The 21,847-nt window shown below is 40.4% G+C and overlaps 1 protein-coding gene across 6 annotated transcripts in view; it reads right to left on the bottom strand.

The window, feature by feature from the left end:
• The window catches only part of agap3 (ArfGAP with GTPase domain, ankyrin repeat and PH domain 3), a 117,865-nt gene that overhangs the window by 33,343 nt on the left and 62,675 nt on the right, over positions 1-21,847 (bottom strand). For 3 of the 6 annotated variants that reach the window (XM_061044892.1, XM_061044893.1, XM_061044891.1), the window contains exons 5-11: positions 20,760-20,901; positions 20,089-20,223; positions 17,656-17,783; positions 17,225-17,380; positions 11,999-12,082; positions 7,634-7,738; positions 5,673-5,844 (exon numbers count right to left, since the gene is read on the bottom strand). In XM_061044892.1, the coding sequence (XP_060900875.1) occupies positions 5,673-5,844; positions 7,634-7,738; positions 11,999-12,082; positions 17,225-17,380; positions 17,656-17,783; positions 20,089-20,223; positions 20,760-20,901 (922 nt within the window). Of the gene's footprint in view, positions 1-5,672; positions 5,845-7,633; positions 7,739-11,998; positions 12,083-14,362; positions 16,815-17,224; positions 17,381-17,655; positions 17,784-20,088; positions 20,224-20,759; positions 20,902-21,847 lie in introns of those variants that run through there. The other 3 variants (XM_061044894.1, XM_061044895.1, XM_061044896.1) reach the window with 3 other exon arrangements.

Genomic DNA, 21,847 nt, shown 5'->3' with positions numbered 1-21,847 from the left:
TCTCACACACACACACACACACACAACAACAACCATCTCCCTCCACCTCTGCCTCTAATTAGCCCTTAATTAACAAGATACACTCTGAACGCTAATTATCTCGCCTCATCCCTCTGACTGCCACATCGATCTCCACTGGCGTCAGCAGGCGTTCTCTCCCTAACTTCCAATCAGGCGAGCCACAGACGCCTGGCACTCTTTACTAATTCATGGGTTAGGCTGCGCCATGTGGGGTCCTTCCCAACTGTTCGCGAGCAGTCGCTACAACATATCCTAACTACTCTGAAAAACTCATCGATACACTTCAAGACAAGCGAAGAATTCCGAGGATCTTTAAAATGCATCACCTGAATATATGTCTCAGATTTTTTTTCAAAATCTGGCTGAGGTTTATTCTAAAAAAAAATCCTCTTACTTAATTTAAGACATTTTTCAACTTGGAATATTTTTGACGACCTAAAAACTTTTCTTTTTTTTTTCACTATAGCCTAATCATTTTCCATCAGAAAAGTTCATTTAAAATGTATTATTCTCTGAAAGCTGACACAATAACTCATTTACAGGCTTTCTATGCACATCATAAAAACAATGTGATTAAATTAGACAAATAGAGATGGCTTCGACTCGCAGAGGTCATGTTTACAGAGGCATTGTTTTTAAAAACATGCCATATCTCTGATTCTGTCATCAACGCTTTCTCATCTTCCAGGTATCTCACATCAAGGCCTTTTATTCAATAATTACAAATAAATATCACTTTCTGATTGAGGTGACAATAACAGAAAATACAGAGTGTGGGTCGTGTGTAAAGTAAACTAAGCGGCACGGGTGCTTGTTAGGATAATATGTCCTACTCATTATCTAGAGTAATAAGTGTATCAAATTCACATAATCATGTCTAATTAGTATCAGTAATTATCTTGTTGGGCCCAGGAATATTAATCTTCAGGTCCCAGAGGGGAGGGAGCAGAATCGCAGCGAGAAGGGGAGAGAGAGCGAGGGAATCATGCTGAGGAGCACCGACTAAATTAGCATGCTGAAATCAGAGCAGAGGAGGAGGTGGGAGGAGGAAGAGGAGGAGGAGATGGGGGTGCTGAAAAGAAAATGTAAAACTTTGTTTTACAGAGAGTGACGAATACAAGATACTTAAAATATCTACTACATTGAAATGAAGGAATATTTGAAAATGAATTCTTTATAAACACAAAAGTAGTCGTTTTGAGTGTAGCAAAGCCCAATCTAAACAGCTAAATATTCAATCACCTCATTCTTATTTGGTAATTCCTACATTTCCACCTTATCTATCATCATCTCACTATTTCCAAAGTTTGACTCTTGGACGTCTTAAAAAGACGTAAGGGGAAAAAAAACTGTTAGATAACTACACTGCAACTTGGATTGATATTTAAAATTCAACAATCAGGTCTAATTGTCAAATTGGATGCTAATGATGAATGAATTATACATGGCTGTATCCATTAGTCCCCAGAGACCACTCCTGCATAAAGGGGAGGATAATGTAATTACAGTGGAGAAATAATCAGCTTGTGGCATTAAAAGAGCACTGTACCCGCGGCTGCAGCCAGGCCTGACTCCAGTGTGTTTTACAGCTTCAGCAGAGGCTCTACGCTGGACTGACGATGACCTGACAACTGAAAACTGATGTCCTAATGATTCCATTTGATATGGAACAGGGGCCGATAGACTCAAGATACATTTAGCATGGCTCCAAGTGAATGAAAGTTACAATTACTCAAAACACATGATGTACATGATCACTGTTGTTAACATTAAAGTGCAAAAATATTCTTTTCATAAAGGCAGTCAGCTTTAGAAAAAAACACAAAAAAAAAACAGAAACATGATTTTAAACATTTCCTGACATTTGCTGAATATATCTAACCCTCATTTGATAAAAATACAATTGATGATCACTGATTTAAATTACAAAACGAAATATAAGAGACGAGAATGTTTCACTTTTCTGAGTTATTTTTTTCTTTTTAGAGACATATGATGAATATTAATCTTTCTGCGTGGGAACGTTTTAGAAATGTAAGATTTGACAAACAATAATGATTTTCTTTTGAAACACAAATTATATATTAAGTGTTTGTCCAATGTTGATCAGCTAAAATATTAGCATGTTTATGTCTCAGTAGTGACTGCAGCAATTCCATAGCAATAATAGTAGTCTTACTCTTGATATCAAATTCATTTAGATGAAAATATTTTTATTAAAACATGAATCCTTCTAAAAACAAAGCATCGTATTGTTAAAGTCTTTATTAAAATTAACGAGAACTTTGAAGAACAAAGTTCCATTATGGATATTTCTTCCTCACTATGTATAAAGTGATAACAAAAGCCATATCGTGTGTTCTGCAGGCTATCTGGGGCTCGGGTGTTAAGTAGAGGCGATGGATTAGCGGGGAGCAGCGCTGCCTTGCTTCCCATTTCTCTTTAGGCCGGGGCCGTCAGTGGGTTGATGAGCCGTGACAAGGCCTGACCCCTCCGTGGAGTTGTTGCCATTATGTACAAGTAGTGGGATAATGAAGCATTCATGGTAATGTGGGCCGGGCAGAACATCATCTGTGGCTGTGTGTAATCCACTATCATCACTGTCAAGCCCCGCACAAGTCATACAGACCGCTCATATTAAGACTGTGCATGATATATTGTACTTTTAATAAGGGCATACACTGAAACAACATCTAATTAATGTCTATGTAAAGCTATACCTCTGTATTTATTTACTTCTTTAGGTCACTATCTCATTTTTTGACCATATCTTGTTTCTTCTGAGGTCTTCATGTAGGCCTGAAAAATGTTGTTTCTCAATGTCACAGAATGTGTTTAGACATTTCCAGCCCATAACTGCTGCTCTGTTACACTCTGACATTAAATTTTGAAAAACACCAAGTAAATGTCTCCACAGATAAAAAAAGAGAGCGACACAAAGTTTATGTGTAGCCCAAGCTGTACTCATACAGTTGTCAGGCGGCATAGAAAGAGAGAAATTATTATTATTATTATTATAATTATTATTCTGAAATTATTATAAGAATTATTTAAACAACAAGATGGTGAAGTAGTGGAAAATGCTTCTAATTTGGTAGGAGTACAAGAGACAATGCCAAGAGTAAACTTGTGCAAAATAGCAAAATAGCCATTATAAACTGGTTCTAATGAGACATATTACATCACTTCTGAATGATGGTGTTATTTACAGTGTGTAGGGAGGATACTTAGACAAGAAAACTGGGAACAGAACTGTATAAAAGTGCACCGTTGGTTTCATGCTGGCTGAGGGCAGGTATTTCTGAACAGAGAGTACTGGTTTTACTCTGCTTTAGATTAAATCTGGTGACAAATTGTGCTACAGTTCAAACAGGGGAATGAGCTAAACACTTCCTCATGCATCGCTCTCCCCCACAGGATTGATTCAAAGTGACTGGGCCCATTAACACTTTGATACAATGTATCTGTCGCCGGTGACACGGCAGGATGTGTGTTAACACGGAGGATCATATTTAAAACGGTTCCGCTCAGCACCCAGCAGAAGGAATTAAACCTGGCCGCTCGGCAAACTCGTGGGCGCATGCGTTCTCTCATTTACTCTCTGTCTCCTCAGCCTTTGCTCTTCATCTTCCCATCTCCCCTCATCCACCCCGCCCCCTCCTCCTTTCCGTCCCTATCCCTCTTCTCCCAGTGATTATAAAGGTCTTTAGATCTAAGGAATGAATGAATTACCACAGGCACAGACAAGGCTTGTGATTTGGACGCCATGAATGAAAAATTACTCCTTTGTTCCCTTCATCAATTGCACGTCTAATGAAATCAAAATCCCGATCACATAATCAGAAGAGGGTCCTCCACCCAGAGAGAGACCTGATGTGAATATAACCTTTCTTTTCCATAAGTGGAGATTAAGGCAAATCTCTCTCACATTGTTCCTTGAGGCCCAAATGGATGGCAACTGAAAATGTTGGGAATTTTTCATTGAGGAGTCTTTTTTCCAACAGACACATGGAAACCACATAATTGGGTTAGAAAAAAGAACGAAGAGGGAAAACAAACTATTCGATGCTGGTTTTCCTAAATATGGTCTAGCCATTGTACATGTCCCTTAACCTACCACTCAAGGTCAAAAGTCTGGGAGTTTAGAAAAAAAAAACCCTCTATGCAACGTCCTCTGCTTTGTAAACTCCTACATCTTCCTGCTTTTGACTGATTAACCTGTTCAGCGGTGGCAACACCTTGGCCAGGTTTACCAGTAACCTGTCTGGACAGTGCTAATGGTCCCTGCTGACCCATCTTTGGCTCTGAACCCCACTCTCAGCCAGTTAGCCTTAGCTCGTGTGGTGGAAACACTCTGCCCATTTCACAGCCAATGAAAGGACCACGCCTCCCTCTGGGGATAGCTTTGCTAATTAGAATTAATTACTCTTAATCCTAACCCCTAAATCCAATCACTGGCTTCCCCTCTGTAAGCATGCCAGACTCTCTGCAGCCTCCGGTGGCACAGCTCGTTGGGAGAAGAGCTCTATTTTTAAAACTTGAAAGGTTGAGAAACCCTCGCTCTGAGCTCGGGACCAAAAGTGTTTTTGTTGTTGTTGTGACCCTCCAACTACCAAAGAGTGACAAATAACTAGGTCAGTGTCACAGTGGCAACAAAAATAAACCTTTTTCACTTCCCCCCTTTAAATATTGGCATAATGTTTATACATCGCTTCTAATTCCCTGCTTCGTAATTTAGAGAATTAATAGATTTTCTCATAGACACTCATTAAGTCATCATTGTGTATACTATAAGGAGGTTAATTTGCATGAAACAAACATACCGTAAGTAGATAATTAACCTGTTGGGACTCATTTGTGTGATTAATCACAAATTGAGGACGTAGAAAATGAGTACAGTAATGAAAGACTCATTGAGTAACCATTACATATCATACCTGTAATTTGTTTCCTCTTTTGGGGGATACGTGAAATATGATCAATCCCTCTTTGCTCTCCATGTCCATCATCCATAAATTTACTGACATAAGAGAATCTGGTTATCATTATTATGTGGTATTTATTACAACTACAGTTAAAAAATGGAGAGGCTTTGTGCACAGCGAGTACTACAGAGCGACAGGATGAGGAGGAGGTGATGACCGCAGGATGGAAAAGGTTTTTTCAAAGTGACACAGACATCCTCTTCACAGGTCCCCAGAAATGATTATATTTTGTATATTTTACACCCGCACTAATGAAATTAAATTAAATGAAGTCCTGCCTGTTTACACACATGTTCATTATTTCCTATTGGTACACAATCCTTTGTTTTCATATATCTGAACAAAATATTTTGTTTAGTATTACATCTTTATGAGCTGGATAAATCACCAGAAAAGAGTTTAAATATGATTGAATGTTTTCAATGTGTGTTCCTTTCCACAAACATTTTAGGTTTATGTAAGAGCACACCAACTAGACCTACCTTGATTTAAAAGAAATATCTAAATAAATCATATATTCCGATCAAAACAGTACATCAATCTTAGTTTTTCAAAGTTACATTTTTCATAACTCCATGAATGAATGTCTTCGCTAGCGCATTTAGCTCAACACATTAAATGTCTATCTCAGGTCTGCAAACTTATGAAGAGGGCAGGTAATCTTACCTGTGTTTCCTATGCCCAGTTGCAAGGTGCTGCGGTCCTTGGTCAGCCCATTCGTTTTTGGACTAGCAGTGGGGGCGACAGTAGCTACCGCTCTAGGTGGTCGCTTTCCGGGAATCTTGACAGTTGTCCTCAGAAGGTCGATCTCTTTCCCATGCACATTTTGCATGTAGTCCTATAAAAAAAAAAGAAAGAACATAAAAATGGTTGCGGTTGGTCTGCAGTCTGTTCAAGTATTTGTCTGAATATTTCCTTTAACCCCGAGCAGTGATTATGCACAGCGGACCAACAAGAATCCAGGAATTATGAAGGAAAAACTAATTTAAAGACATTCAATTTCCGTCCCCATTAGTCATAACTCATCTCAGACCGTCCACTAGGGGCGTACGATAGCGAAGAAATGATTGTAAATTCATTATACATCACCTGTGCCCACACCGTCTCTCCTAATAGCGACAAGTGAGGCTTAATGAATGCAAACAGTCTCTTTCACTTTCAATTTGGGCATTTGATTTGGTTTAAAACGACTACTGCCCAAATGTGGGAAGCCAAGGTGAAAATCATTGGACTCAGCAGAAAAAGACCCAGATAGAGGCGAGCTCGGCCTTTGCCGTCCCCCCACCGGCTCCTCTGCTTTATTACCGTGTCATAAAGCACTCATTTCTTTCCCAAGCCTCCTCACTAATTACCCAGTGAGCGCTCTCATTTCATTTTATTGCTGGAATTAACAGCCAGATCGAAGCGTGCAAAGCTATTAAGATGTGTGATTAAGCCACATTCAATTAGTTTCTACAAACAATTTAATTGATGTAGCAGATAGAATTAACAGAAGGTGATTGTGTGGATGGCTTGGCTGACTGCGAAATTAAAGGTTCCCCTCTTTCTGCCTCCCTCCTTCTTTCTGCCTCCCTCAATCTCACTCTCACCCCCTGTTTTCCCTTTCTTACTCCTTCTCTGCTCCGCTGCTCAAAATGAGCTCGAGCTGTTCCCGCGCTAATGCAACTGTCTCCCTTATTTCACCTCTCCCTGTAAGTCAACAGATTCATAGATTCATAGATTGCCCCGATGACCTGTAATAGCTGTAATGATCAAGAGATAGCCTATTCAGTCAATTACATACATCACTGTAGCACAGCACTGCTCTGCTAATAACCGCTTGTAAATTAAACTACTAACACACTGTCAGTGCAACACGGCCACACACACACACACACACACACACACACACACACACACACACACACACAAGGTTCATATCTAACCGGTGGGCTTCTGCTCAAACTTAGAGACAACATGCTGCTGAAATCTTTCTTTTTTGACCAACGCGATTGCCTTACAATCTCAAACAGGGTGGCTGAGATAATCAGAGAGTGATGGGAGGAATTTTTTCCGGGAGAGACGGGCATTTCTGACAGTGGCACAGGGCTCCTGAGCTGTCTGCTGCCAGCCAGCCGAGTGTTTAAGAGGTATTAGCGGCACAGCGGGATTCTGACAAAGATGGATGTAGGAGGCTGGTCAGGCTCTGCTGCCATGCAGTGAGAACCGTTATAAATACAAGCCAGCGTGGAGTCTAGGCGCGGCAGGCACGCAGCAGCGCAGCCATGTCTCCATTAGCCGGCATCGATGATGTGCACCGCAGGGGGAGCAGCGATGACCACTAGGACGCCCTGTTTCTTAATACTAAGCTCAAAGCCAAGGGTTAGCTATTATATACAGCTATATGTCTCTGTAGAAATCTTGAGCCTATATGGTTGTAATCCAGTTTGCTGCAGCAGCAGTGGTGGTGAATGTAATCGCATCAAGTGAAATGTGCTCAGTGGTTGAATACGTCCTGCATTAAAACCTCCAGTAGCACCCTCAAGTACAAACAGTAGTGTAACAAACACATAAAGACGATTGGAAAATAAATGGGAGCGGAAATAAAAAGGGGGAGGGGGGGGGGGGGGGGGGGGATTTTGACTTACATGTAAACTGGGGTGGTAAGTAAGGACGCCATTATCACACAGTGTGACATATTTCTTTTTCCACTCCTTGTTGAGGGATTTGCCACTCCGCTTCAGAAGGATTCCCTGTAAGAGACAAGACATCACGGTGAGCATCTGCTCCTCTCAGAGCAGCATGGTGGAGGATATGAGCCATAATGGATGTTAACTACCATAAAACAGTGTTATTATTGTTATTACAGATTTGTTTCGGCAGCTACAATGAGCATTTACTTTGCGGTGAGTAATAAAACAAACAATGATAATTTCAGGAGACAATTAAGAACCAACATGGAAGTCGTTATGTGCAATTTAATCCCCTTAAACCTCCATTTTTAAATATTATTTGTTTTCTGATTTGTTATCTGTTTCTTTGATATGTTAGTTTTTCTACTGTGAAATTTGAACCTTGGAAATTTGGCCAAGTTCCTCTGTCACAGAGACTCTTCAGAGAGAAAGAGACAATCCAATTTGCCAGACCTCCACCCTGCATTCATTCACATAACATGCTGAACTCTGGAAGACCTCTCAATCTGGGGATTAGGGAGTGTGATCTCCTCTCTTCAAAGTCCACTCCGCTCTTATTTTCTTCTACTTTATCTTCCGGGGGCCTTTTAAGGCTTCAGATGGTTTCCTTATCTGCTGAATAAATCCACTGGTAAACAATGCAGTTCCTCTGCTGGAGGTGACCAAACGCTGCTGAGTGCAAGGGCCAGGAGGCTCTCTGGGGTTAAATAGTGAGGAGGGGCCCGCTTAATTAGGGGATTAAGACGGGGCAATGTTTGTGCTTTTACAGCCAGGGCCTGTGTGAGTGTCTGTGTGTGTGAGCTGAAAGGGGGGGGGGGGGGTGTCAAAGGGATAGTATTTTTGCTAGCCAGGCCCATCCTGCAGGCTTTAATCCTGATTAACACATCAGGAAGAGTTGACCCTCGGTGACCCGGGCACCAGGCTGTTTGCCGACAATCATCCTAATCCGAGCCCTGTTTCATCTGGAGAGGGGCGAGTAGTGCATGCTGGGGCTAAACATTTTGATTTTCTTGGTATCTAATGAATATATCTACCTGTAATAACTTTTTAACAGAATAAAGTTACAGAGTATTCTATTACTCCTATTACCGCTTAAAATGAAACAAAGTGATTCAAAGGTCCCCTATTTAAACACATGAGCATCAAGGTTGTTTTGCGTATTGCTGATGATCACAAATTAATTTGGGCAATACATTTTTACAAACAATTAATTTAATTAATTAGTCATAAAAATTCACCCATAGAGGGAGAACAAAAGGTAAAACATCTGTCTACACATGATAATATATTCTCTTTAATTTAATTTATGGGAAGCACCTGATCAAACTTAAACTCTAATTGAATTATGAAATTAAACAAAGTACAATTGTGATTGTTTTACAGCAGAATCCCTTGGTTAACTATTTTGTAACTATTGATACTTTCAATGACTTTTTATGAAAGAGAGAATGTGTTCAATCGATAAGTTGCTGACTGCTCAGACTCCTCTCAATTTAGTCAATAAAAGAAATGTAAACACTTTTTAAATGGCTCCCCAATCATACAAAGTAAATGACCCAGGCGCAGGGCCTCCGGCAACTTTATAATGCATGTTTTACAAGCAAATATGTTGCTCATCTCGTGGCCTTACTGAAGCAGAAATAAATCTATACACGCAATCAGTGCCGAGATTCATATATTCATCAGAGCCTTGAAGCAGATCAATAAAAATACTTTGACAATAATGTGCACATCTTTACACCTGGAGACTCATTTTTCTGTTGTTTTCTTTAATCATTTGATCATTATGGCCGTGACATATCATCTCAATATCAGTAATTAGAGGCTTGGTAAACATATGAAATAATTTATTGTAATTGTCGAACTGTTTTCCGCTTTGGATTGTCCTCTTTATGTGATGGTTTGACGACAAAATGCAGCATGTGTGGAGCCCTTTAAGACTGCCACGCACACACACACACACACACAAACATATAAAGAGATGTTCAGCCTGTGCGACATAAGGAAACAGGCCGCTGGTCAGACACGCTCTCTGTGTCCACACAATTGTGATATCTCCACTGAGGAGATAGTGTCTCTCTCTTCTTTTGTCAGTCGACCAGGAGAAAAGCTGCATCCCGCCACTGCGGCTGACTGATAGGCCAGCCCTTTGTGACGGACCGTGGAGGAGAAAAAAAAAGTGTGTGTTGGTGTCTGTGTGTTGAGTTTGGGGGGAGGTCTATGATGGGGCAAGAATGCAGTCACTGCTGAGAAGCTGTTGGCTGCTTCTCAGCAGTGACAGCATTGTTATCCTCACTATTTTTATAGATGGGAGTGGGGGGGTCTGCAGAAGGAAGGGGGGGTTGTGTAATTTGGCTATGGGGAGGGGGTGAGGGGAGTGGTAATTAAGCACACATTGACACTTTGATCTCCTTGATTGTGCATTTGACTGGCCTGTAGATCAGCTAGTCACACCAAATCCCAACCAACCCTCTCTCCGGGGGGGGGGGGGTATCTTGTCAAAAGTTGCCATGATACCCAGGGAAACTGGCCCCTGACTTCAGAGGAGGGGCTCCCCAGAGTGTAATGGATAGGAATGGGGGAGTTTACAGTAAAGATTGCTCAGAGGGGATTCTTTCTAATCTGTGAAAACCCAACCTCCTGCTCACCTGCACTCATCAGATCTGCCCTTTTCTGCAGGGAATCGCACTGATCTGAATGAAAACTGAGAGCTCTACAGACATGAAAGAGATATTTTCTGTTCATTGATTGCCCACCGCAAAATTTAAAATGGCTTAATTACTTTTTTGGTATTCTCAAGATTTTTCCGGATAGTGTTGAGCACAAATAAAAACATTATTGAAACTTGTATCGGAATAATAGGAATGACTTGAATTTAAATGACATCGAATACCAATCGAACCATTTTAGTTTAATTATAAAATGAACATTTTTTTCGACTGCTACATGAACATAAACTAAAAGTGACAGATTGGTCGACTGACAAATACTGTCTCTGCTAAACCGTTTCCCTGAAGCGTTATTTTCTGATTGAGCGAGGGGACTTGGAAGCATCACCCTGTCATTATTTCAGCTGGACTGAAGCCTTGGCAATTTTCCAAAGGGAATAAGAAGGTCTGGTTCATCACTCTAAAAAAAGGGACATTATCTTCTATGATTTACAGGTAAAGAGGATAATATAAGGATGCTGACCCATTTTCAAAAGCCCTCGTATAATCACGAGTGATTACTAACCAATGTGTCAATTACTTCTCCTTCGGTTACAGTCGGGACCTTTAGAAATGATCCTATCTGAGACGTGTAATTCAGTGCTCTGCTGCTTAAAGCAATGCATGAAGATATATGAAAGAAGAAACTCTGAATTTAAAAAAATTGTAGGCACAATTCTTTCAAATGTTGAACATCTTCTCTAGCAAGAAAGGACTCTGATTAAGGTGTGTAGTATTTTATATAATAACGTAATAATATATACTTAACTGTAAAAACTACTATGATAATAAACCGTCTAGGTTAAATCCTTTTTTTAGTTCAAGTGAATCTAATTTAGATGTCAAAATCGATAATCTGGATATGCATGAATAAACTTTTATGAAAAAAAAAACACCCACACGTGATGATAACATTTCCAAAGGGAGCAAGTGTTTTTTTTTTTTGTTTTGTTTTTTAATTAGAGCTATAACAATATAAATGCAAGATTAAAAAAAGATCTCCAAAATCTACTGACAATCCTTAACGTAACACAAATTACCGTAATTAACAATATAGCAATTTTGAATTTAATGATTTGAGTTCTTGAGTGACATTTGTTACTGATGGAAATGTTTGAGTAGTGTTCCCATTTTCAGGTAAGGTAATTTGATAAATATATATATTCCTTTTTTTTTTTTTTTTAAATCATCCTTAAACTAGCTCTATGATTACTCTTGTGAAATAAATTGGGATTTTTCTTAATGAAATTGAGCTCAACGTACTTCTAAAGTATAAAAACCCATATATAAGTTAAATTTGATAGGAGTGCATTATCTATGCTTTATTACTAAATCCTATTTTAGCTAAACCACCAGCATTCTTCTCCCTTGTACCTCTACTCAGCTTCACTTGTACTGCAATGAGGTCATTTGTTATGTTGTCCTATGTCGCCATCTAGTGGTTACAGTAACACATGAGCCAAATCACACACGACTCTATCGCCAATCCATCTTAAAACTATAACACATTATTTAAACGTTAAACAGAACAGCACATTTATTGACAGGAGAGAAGCATACTTACCCTGCTAACTATGAGGAATGTAGGGTAAGAATGAGAAAAACAGCTTACCTGTTTGATAGGTATGGCCCTTCCACTGCCTATGCTGTCTGTTTTACTGTCAACGCTCTTTGATTGCTCACTGGCTTTCCGTGACTGTAAGAAAACAAGAACATCAGTCAGTGACTGCAGCGACACACTGATGGCAAAGCAGAGAGGGAGCTGTTGGGTGTGAGGGGAGTTTTGGGGTGTAGTTGTGTGTGTGTGTGTGTGTGTGTGGTGGGGTGTGTGGGGGTGAGGGAAAGAGAGGTAGAGACTGGGGGTCAGAGGTGGAGGTGAGGGGGTTTGTGTGTTGTTGAGCATTTGCAGTATTTGTGAAGAAACTCGACGTTGCAAAACAAAAAGTCTCAAAAGAAGCTTGAAATTAACAAACAAGCAGACCAGCGTAACAAACAGCAGTAACACCGACGTGCAAGTTAAAAAAGAAAATAATTTTGTAAAAAAAGAGACCAAACCAAGACCACACTAGACACATCTCAACACAGAGGAGACCAAAGGACAACCACACATTGAGTCATGACTCAGCCCTGAAACCCTTTGGGGGATCCTGTTCCTCTGTTTGAGACCCAGAGCAGGCCCTTAAGTTGACCTGCAGACCAACAGCTAGTATACCAGTGTAGCTTCAGCCTTTAGCATAGCATCACTGATAAGGGCTTTGATTGCATTATAAGTACGTTAAAGTGCATACATGGTTAGAGGGAAAGAAGGGAAAAATGGTTATTTTACAGGAGACTTAAGAAAAAGATCTTCCTCCAACCTGCAAAACCTGCAAAACCTGCAAAACCTGGTGAAACATGAAATTAATTTTCATATACCAAACAATTTCAGTGAAAAAAAGCAGGAACACAAACACTTTTCATGTTTCTGGTCATTCCTGTTTATGGGGGGAAAACATGTTAGAGGGTAAAACAAAACCTTAAATGTGAATCAAACCTTAAATTAACAACATTCCCACCCCAAAACAAATAAAGATGAGGTACAGGCAAGGACAGACATGAGTGTGTATGGTCTCACTCAGAACATGAGAAATGTCCAGTCACCAATGAGGAGGAGAGGTAGAGTCTGAGTTCAAGTAAACCAACTCTGGCCTTCAAATTTTTTCCAACATTTTATTTTTTTAATGATGACTTGTTTAGCTTCTATACAGACACCATACAAAGCAAGTCACAAATTCACTTCAAAATATTCAACAGATTGAGCCAAACATTGCAGTTCCCACAAAATATAGGATGGACAATAAAGGCATTATTTCATATACTCCTTATATGTATGTACTTTGTATAGAGTACCAATGTAAATAAAATACAATACAAGATATACAGCAGTCTATAGTTTGTCAATCCGTTCATGATAGAAAAGCGATTATGCAAGATTTCATAATCTCTGTACCAAACCTAAACTGAGAGAAAGGAAAATAAATAAATGAATTAAAATAAATTAAAATGTGCAAAAATAAATAACATATAATAAATAAAAGGGAAACAAACGTTTAGTTTAACTACATTCATACAAGTCGGTGCAACCCAGTTTCATTTGTTGGCATCCTTCAGTGAAATACCTCTGTAATCTCAACACCCTGACTACCCTGGTTTTTATGAAGGCCTTCATAAAATAATAACCCCAACTAATTAACTCTGCTCTAAAATACCTCTGTGATAATACATTTAAACCACAATTTAAATTCATTCAACTCTTCAATACTCCCTGGCGGGAAAAAAAGGAGTCAAATATAAGCGGACCAAATGAATGTAGGAAAAATCTAAAAGGAAGAACAAAAAAAACAACTTGGCACCTCTAGTCCTTGAGTCCTCATTTATGGCAAAAGGCAGTGTGATGTCATGTAAGGAAAGTTTTTTTGTGTCCTTTGGGGTGGCTGGATAACAGTTCCAAGAGTAACTCGACTGTACAGCGTGTTTCTGTATAGGATGTCTGAATGGGAGTTTGGGGGGCAGGGGTGGAGTAGGGTAGAGTGGGGGGGGGGGGGGCAAGGGATGGACGGGGCATTTCCAGAAGAGTCCCTACGGTCTGTCTCACTTGGTGATATTTGACAGTCTAGTTTGAGTGCGCTCGCACACTCAAATGAACTCGTCTTTAGGCTGCGTTACACGCAAAGTCCTACGGTTTCCATTTAGTGCCAGTTCTATGCATTACCCTCAACGCAAGGAAGCATAGAGGGGAAAGCAGAAGCAACAAGCTGTAAATCCTCACTAAATAATCTCTTCTCTATCAGGATTGGTAAAGCAGGGGGACTCTTTTTTTCTTTTTTTAAACCATCATGCTCTTCTAATTCGGAAGGATGTGGAAAGCCCTTTTTGTTGAAGAAAGGTTGGAAACAGAAGCACAAATCTGCAAATATTGAAAAACAGTGTCAAATGGTTATTTTTTTTCCTTTGTTTATCTTTTTTTTTTTTTTTGGTAATGTTTTGTTTCATACGTTTTCATACGCTCCAGCATCATGTCAAGGGACTAAAAACGTGATATGGAAACACCAAATGGCAAGACATAAAAAAACAATGTCTTTAATGAAGATGAAGGAGTGTCTGAGTGGGATAGAATTAAGTATAAAAAATGCCGCATTATTCATCTAAACTCCTCAACAGTGTGCTTTTGAACACAAAAAGGGACGGACAAGCCTGAAGACGTCAGGAACCCACAGACAGACTACAAAACAGATTGTTTAGAGTTATTGACCATGGAAGCACTAGGAAAGAATAATGTGTACTGTGCTGACACCTAGTGGCCGAGGATGAAAACCGACTTGAAATGGTTGTGGTTGGTGAAATAGATTTGTGAGGGCGGTGAACAGATGGAGAGTGATAAGATCCTCTGGAGTAAAGCTTTGATTTGAGCTTACTTAAAAAGAAACAATATCTCATCAAAAGTGAGTCACCTCTTTGAAAGGGTTTTTTAATATCATCATGGTCTTCTGTCTTTGCTATCAGATTCAATTTGACACAATGAATCAGAACTAAAACACTGTCAACTCAGTAAACTGCCCATTGCAAAGGACATGTTTTCAATTTAAAGAGTCCCAATGCCAGTGCCACAAATGTGACAAACTTTAGTTTTACAACCGATTAATTGTATGTTGGATTTCTGGACTTTTCTCCTTAATAATATAACAACAAAATAACTTGTGTGTGATGACTAAAGAGAGTCTGTCAAAGCTTGTCAACTAATGACATTAAGGCATTTTGTCTTTTAATGAGTTCGTCTCTTAAATCTTCCAAAATGAAACGTAAAGTGAACTACTTACAGATCTGTAGCTAGAAAATATGGCAGGCTTGCTGAATGGTTGCCTGCTGTCTCTGAATGAGGAGCAGGGCTTAAAGAGAACTAACACCGATTTATTTTTGAAAATGGAAAAAGCTAGGAAAGGGACATCCTCGATATTGGCGTGTCGATGAAATATTTTCTCTTTCTGTGGGTCAGTGAAATGGCAAAAAAAGGTCGGCACTGCGAGTCTTCCTCTCCTGAGCCCATCGCACTCTTCAAGTGTCACTGAAGAAATGTCGACAATGCCCCCGATTACTTTCCTCCTCCTTTGCTGCCTTCTTTCCTTCTCCTTCTCCTTCTCCTCCTCCTCCTCCTCCTCTCCTCCCTCACCCTCCCTCCTCCCACCCTGGGCTTGCTGCTCCTCAGAAGGTCATGAGCTGAAACTCCCGCTCGGCTTGCCACTCCGGCACCCAAACCGGGTAGGTGGCGTGCTTCGGCATCTCCATGACGCGGACGGGGAGAGGCTCATTTCTCTGGTGGACATGGTTAGTCACTACCTAGCAGGGGGGAAGGGAGACAACAAGGGGAGCTAGCACACAGCCTGTACTGCTCGGAGGCCACAAAGGCTGCGGCTTCCACAGCAGCTGGGGTAACAGAGTGAAGAAAGTAGGAGAGATAAAGGAGGGGTCGGAGGGGTAGATAGATAGCGTTAGAGATGGAGTTAGTTAGAGAGAGAGAGATGAGAGGAGGTAGGATAAGGGTCTGAGGTAGGAAAGAGGAAAGAGGGGCAGGAAGGTTCAGCAGGAGGGGATAATCTCACAGAGCCTGATATCGGTCTCATAAAGTTTACAAAGTTCTGCAGAAATATTAGAAAAGCTCTGAAAAAGCTGCCTCAGCCGTTCAGTTTGATGTAAGTTTGAAACACATGTTGACCTTTTTTTAAAGAGGTCATAACCAGGGCCCTACATAAAAATAGTTCCCTAGTTTGAGTAATAACAAACCCATTTTTGGTAGAACTTCTACAGACCTCTCTAAGCCAGAGGAGGCAGAGGTCTGGCTCAGCGAGATTAGGAGAGTCTTAGCAGCAGAGAAGAAGGCTGGTGTAGGAGGAGACAGGAGAAAGGAGGGAAGGGGGGAGCAGGCTGGGTAGAAGAAGAGGGCAGAGGCTACAAGTAAAAAAGACAAGCTTAGGACAGCTAAGGAAATTAGAGTGGTTAGTGCACACATATGCTATTGGTTAGAGAAAATACGACAGGACATGGGGGATAGAGAGCAGGCAGACAGGGGTCAAGGGATTCTGGTAGTGAATCTTGATGGTCAAGGTCAGATTTTGGCCCGGAGTAGCAGTAAGCAGATTGAGGACTTGGGGAGTTATTTAGACTCAGCGAGATGGTTAGAAGCTTGATGAGCTCTTCTATCTGGAGCTGGGGTGTTGTTGGAGGGGGAGGGCATGTGATATTAGCAGCGTGTAAACGGGGCATTGGCTGGCACGGACTTTTAGTTTAGCTTGGTCAGGCAGGGCAGGGCAGGGCAGGGCAGGGCAGGAGGGGTGGCATTGGCGGTTTGTTGCTGCCGTCTCTCCCAAAAAGGGAAATCACTGCAAAGAAAGGATCTAGTGAAAATAAGAGGGGTGGGGGGATGGAGGTCAAAGATTTAGACAGTACAAAGGGCCTAGTTTGTTGTGGGTGAGATGAGAAACTTAATCCATGTGTCCAATTAGAAAAGAAAACGGACATTTAGAAAGTTGTTTTTTTTTTCCACAGTGCTTATTTGATATTTGCTTTAAAGATTTATTTTTTTGAAGGATTTCGGGGATCTTACATAAATTTAATTTAGTCTTTTCTCCTTTGCCCATTGTGCTGTGTGAACAAGACGCTTCCTTTGCCTGCATGGGAGGCAGGAGAGTTGGTTGTGATGCACTTCGAGCTACCTGTCTCCCTCTGGTGGACAAAGTATGCCTGGCAACGTAGCCTTCTAGTAATGTGAGTGGGTGTTGCTTTGCATCAGCTGTCGCATACTTACTGTGAAAATGTTGGAGCGGCGCTTTGACTGTTTGCGGATGGGCGTGGGCGTGTTCGAGGCAGCGATGGTCTCAATGCGCATCTCCCTCTGACTTATGCTGGGGGTGGAGGGAACAGAGGAGGAGTAGTCGCTGAACGCACCCCCACCATTTGCCGCCTGGAGAGTGAGCGATTGAGAGCAACCGAATCAGGAGAGACAAAGGAGGAAGAGGTAGGAAGAGAGGAAGAGAGACAGAGAAGGAGAGGGAATAAAACAATAAACAAGCAGGTAAATTAAGGACAGGGTTTTTATATTGAGGGCAATGTTATTGTTTCTCCCACACTGATAACAGTAGATATGATTATCAGAAGAATGATGTAAACGGAGCATGTTGAAGACTTCTTTATACCCACACAACATCAAAACATTATCTTCTATGGTTTGGATCTTACCTGGTTAATATGAACGGAGGGTATAGATGCAGCGGGGACTGAGGAGTGGCTGGGAGAGTTAGGGAGAGATTTGCATGGACCAATTGAGAGCTGCTGCTTTTTCCTCATGGCCACAACCTTCTGGGCAACTGGAGAGAGAGAGAAGGGGGTGGGGGAGTAACAGATAGTTTAAAAAGCCTTTCATATTCTTCAAAAAGAGTTCAGACAGGGCAGCAGCTCAGGTAAGTGGTTCAATTGAGTGTCCTTTGTGCAAAGGCTACAGAACTCCCACCCATGGCCATTTGTCACACGTCATTCCCCACTCTGTCATCCCTGATTCTGACTGTATTCACTGTGTCAATGAAGCCATCAAAAGCCTTAAAAATATTATTTTTTCTGGTATTAAGACAGCTTTAGGGGACTTGATAACCAAACAATGAATCATACATGTGCTTGAGCTGCTCCATTATGAGACACACACCGCTTTGATGAGCAACAGAGGTGGGTTTAAAATACTTGTATCAGCTACATTCAGGCTATATGATTAATAAACAAACATCTGCTAGTTTGGGGTAGATTTACCAAACAACAACTTCTAAAGAGTAAAACGTTATCAGCAACCAGAAGCTTATCCGTCTCTGAAAATCCAGTATCCAAGTTAAAAGCTGCCTACATTAGGTCAGTTGATTCTTTGTCATGTCCATCAACAATATTTTGCCCATCAATTTGCATCAGCAGTCAGCAAGACTAATGAAGAAGAATAGTCTGGTATCAGCCATATCTTATGCTACAGCATGCCAGCATAGAAAACGCTCAGTTGGGAGGGCTTAAGGTTTTCAATCAGCCTGAATTCCCTACATTATTTGTAGCTATGAGAGCAAAATAAACGTTTCAAACATGATGATTTCTTCCTAAATTCAGTGCTGTTATTGACATCCAAAGTGCTAGTAATTCTGTAGGTTTAGATGTCAACACAGTTTGAGTGCAGATCAATAAAATCCTCGTAAATTGGTTGAAAACACACAAAGAATAAACGTTTTTCTATTGTTTCTTCTTAAATCAAACACAAACACTGAGTTAATCCTACAAAGCACAGCGCAGAAAATAAAGCTAATTCCAGGTATATGAGGACATTATCACAACAACCTCGGGCTGTTTGTTTTTCCAGTCAGGTAATAAACAACAAACTGCAAGGTGGATTATACATATCTCCTGGGGGGGGGAGAGCTTCCTCTGTTTCCAAGAAAAGTAATCATACAAGATAATACTTGCTTTTTTTTTTTTTTTTGTTATTCATTGTTCTCTTTAGAGTGATGGAAGCCAAATGAGACTATTGTCACCCTCTGAACAACCTGATTTGCCATGCAATGGGTGCAACCTGTCATCTAATTCCTGGCACACTGGAGTGGGGGACTGTGTGAAGAAGGGAGGGAAGGTGATGTTCATGAATGCGTGATGTGAATTAGCACTGAGGGAAAGAGAGATGATTTGAAGTTGTGATGACAGCTGGGACCATAACGCCCGGCTAACTGCTGCAGCATAGCAAATAGAGAGAGAAAGAGAGTGATACGGGGCAACTTCTGTGGACAGCAAACACTCCTTCATCTCGTTCAATTATTTCACATTGGGCTTCAGGAAGCAATTAAGACAAGGAGGAGGGGGAGAGACAACGTGCCTGTGCATTAAGTCAATGAAATGCAAAGAGAGCGGTGTGTTACATATTCAGATGTTTGGTGAAGGGATGACAAGCCTTCAAAGGAGCTGCAGCCTGAGGGGATAATGTGCCAGGGATGAAGCCGCCTTGTTTCTCTACGACATTTTACGGATGAGGGAAAAACTTGGAGATACTTTTAAGAGACATTAAGACGGTGTGTCACCATTCCTACACAACTGAATATCAGGTGCTCTCTGGATAACATCTCAACATTGTAATAAATCTTACATCATCATTTAACTTTATAATGATTTTTGCATTTGACAATATTTTTGGATTTAATTGAAATGCCTGTTGAAGGTCTTTAATATGAGTTAATGACAAAGTATACGACAAACCCAAGCTGCTTGGCACACATTATAAAGGATTGAATTTGTACACACTAACTCTGAAAATGAGTCATGATGCCAAGGCGTTTATGAATGTTGCTACCAATCCCCAATCAATATCATAAAGAACTTTTCTATCACCCCTTGGTGCTATGAATTATTTTATACAAAAACAAATCTACTTGTAGTTAAAGTGACAAGCAAAATAGCAAAATTGTTGGCCAAAGTTTTCATAGTTGCGACACATTGAATTGAAATTGAAATGAATTACCTCATTGTTCTGACCTCAAACTATATTTTTGTTCTATCAAGTGACTCTCTGAACCTGAACTCCATCAGGTTCAAGCTACAACTTCTATTTCCAGCCAGCGTCATCTGATTTAACGTGTTTTTTTTTGACGGCTTTCTCACCGTCCTGGAAGACTCTCTCCACATTCAGGCCATAGGTGGAGCAGGTCTCATAATATGTGCACCGCTTCAGGTCGTTTGACAGCTTTCTGGCCCGTGAGTCGTCTATCACTCTGGGGTTTGCGGCGCTGATTGCATCTGAAACAACAGAATAAGACAAAATATAATTCAAACAGTTCACTTGAGTGATCGGGATGGTGGAAATCTGTGTTTTTACATAAAGATAATAACACAGGCTGTGTGTAATACAGGCTTATTTTCAGCTGCATATTAAATTACAACTAACCAGATGTCAATTACTTCGGGCAGCAAGAAAGTATAAACAGGAGTGACTCAATATAATCTCCTTATTGAGCGATGATAGACGTCACCCAGTGTGACTGTGTGGCTACATAATGAGCTTTTTTTTATAGCTCTTGAACACTGGGGTATTTTGCATCTAAAAATAGTCTTCTGTATATCAGGTTTTAGATACATGGACAAAGATGACAATACAGTCAATTACAGTCGGACATGTTGATTATTAGCTTTGCAATACGTATCCTTTATCACATCCTCTAAGAGTAAAGACGATGTAAGAACACATAGTCATTTGTGTGTGTGGTAGTATAGTTTGTAGTTCCACAATTGGGGAAGCAATAATCCTGACAAATGTATCAGATGCAGGGCAGCACCTTGTGTTCCAACGAGGACCATGGGGACCTCAGCTGTGTTCCTGTAGTTGGATAGGCGCACGAAGTAATTGTAGACCGTCTGGAAGCTGATCTCATCCTCCAGGCTGAAGACGAAAACCACCGCGTCCACCCAGGCAGCGAACTGAGGACAGAGCAGAGGTGGAGTGTTGAAGCGCTGTGAAAAATGAGCTGCCTCGCTCGTCCAAAGAACTAACACAAGATTTCTTCTTCTTGTGTCTGAACCATGGTTACTAGCTCAGTTATAGTGTTCACATGCAACTTCAAGTTAATGTCCACTTTAAGTAAACCTTAGTGAGGAACTATGTATGTTCAGAGGATAACAAAAGAAAACCGTTTTACCCCCTGAAAAGGTTAAGTAACTCTGTGCTCACCTTTAATCAGAGTTTTCTTTTAAAGGATACAAAACAGCAGCTACTTGGCATAAACTAATTTGGAAAACAAACACAGTCCAAAGCTGCAGCTTATACAGGTGTGATTTAGAAAATGATTGGTACACAAACTAAAATGGAACTTTTCAAAAATGTGGTCTACTGTTTGCACTTTGAAGATCAAATCTGCTCATATCTGACGTAGATGAACAAACCTTCTTTGGAGTCACTCTTCAAAGTTGACTTTAACAGGAGGACCGTTTCACTGAAACATGTTGGGTCGCCTAATTCACATCCGTCTCTAATCAGTTTTATTTCCCCAGCTCTTACAATATACTACTTGTGTTTTCACTATTTTAATCTTTACCTGGGAAGCACTTGATAAATGTGTTTGCAGAGGAGCTTTACATATAATTTATCATTAACATGATCTTATTAACACTTTTAAACATTTGGAGGAAAAGATGACTATGTAATATTGTTGAACAACGTGACTGAACTTTTGTTTAAGTAATACAGAGATTCATTTAAATACTTTTATGTCATACAAAATGTTTATTATTTAGTAAATTGTTAAAGTTTGCCCTTTCAATGGATGTCTTAATTTGTCATTGATTTGCTTACATGCAGACAATACTACTGTTCTGTGTTACAGGTCTTTCTTTTTTTAAATTGTAGTTCAAATATACGAACAGAAGG

The sequence above is a fragment of the Labrus mixtus genome, chromosome 8, assembly GCF_963584025.1.
Source record: "Labrus mixtus chromosome 8, fLabMix1.1, whole genome shotgun sequence".
Classification (NCBI taxonomy): Eukaryota; Metazoa; Chordata; class Actinopteri; order Labriformes; family Labridae; genus Labrus; species Labrus mixtus.
Note: the sequence above shows the minus strand (reverse complement) of the source record. Positions and strands in the feature narration are given on the sequence as shown.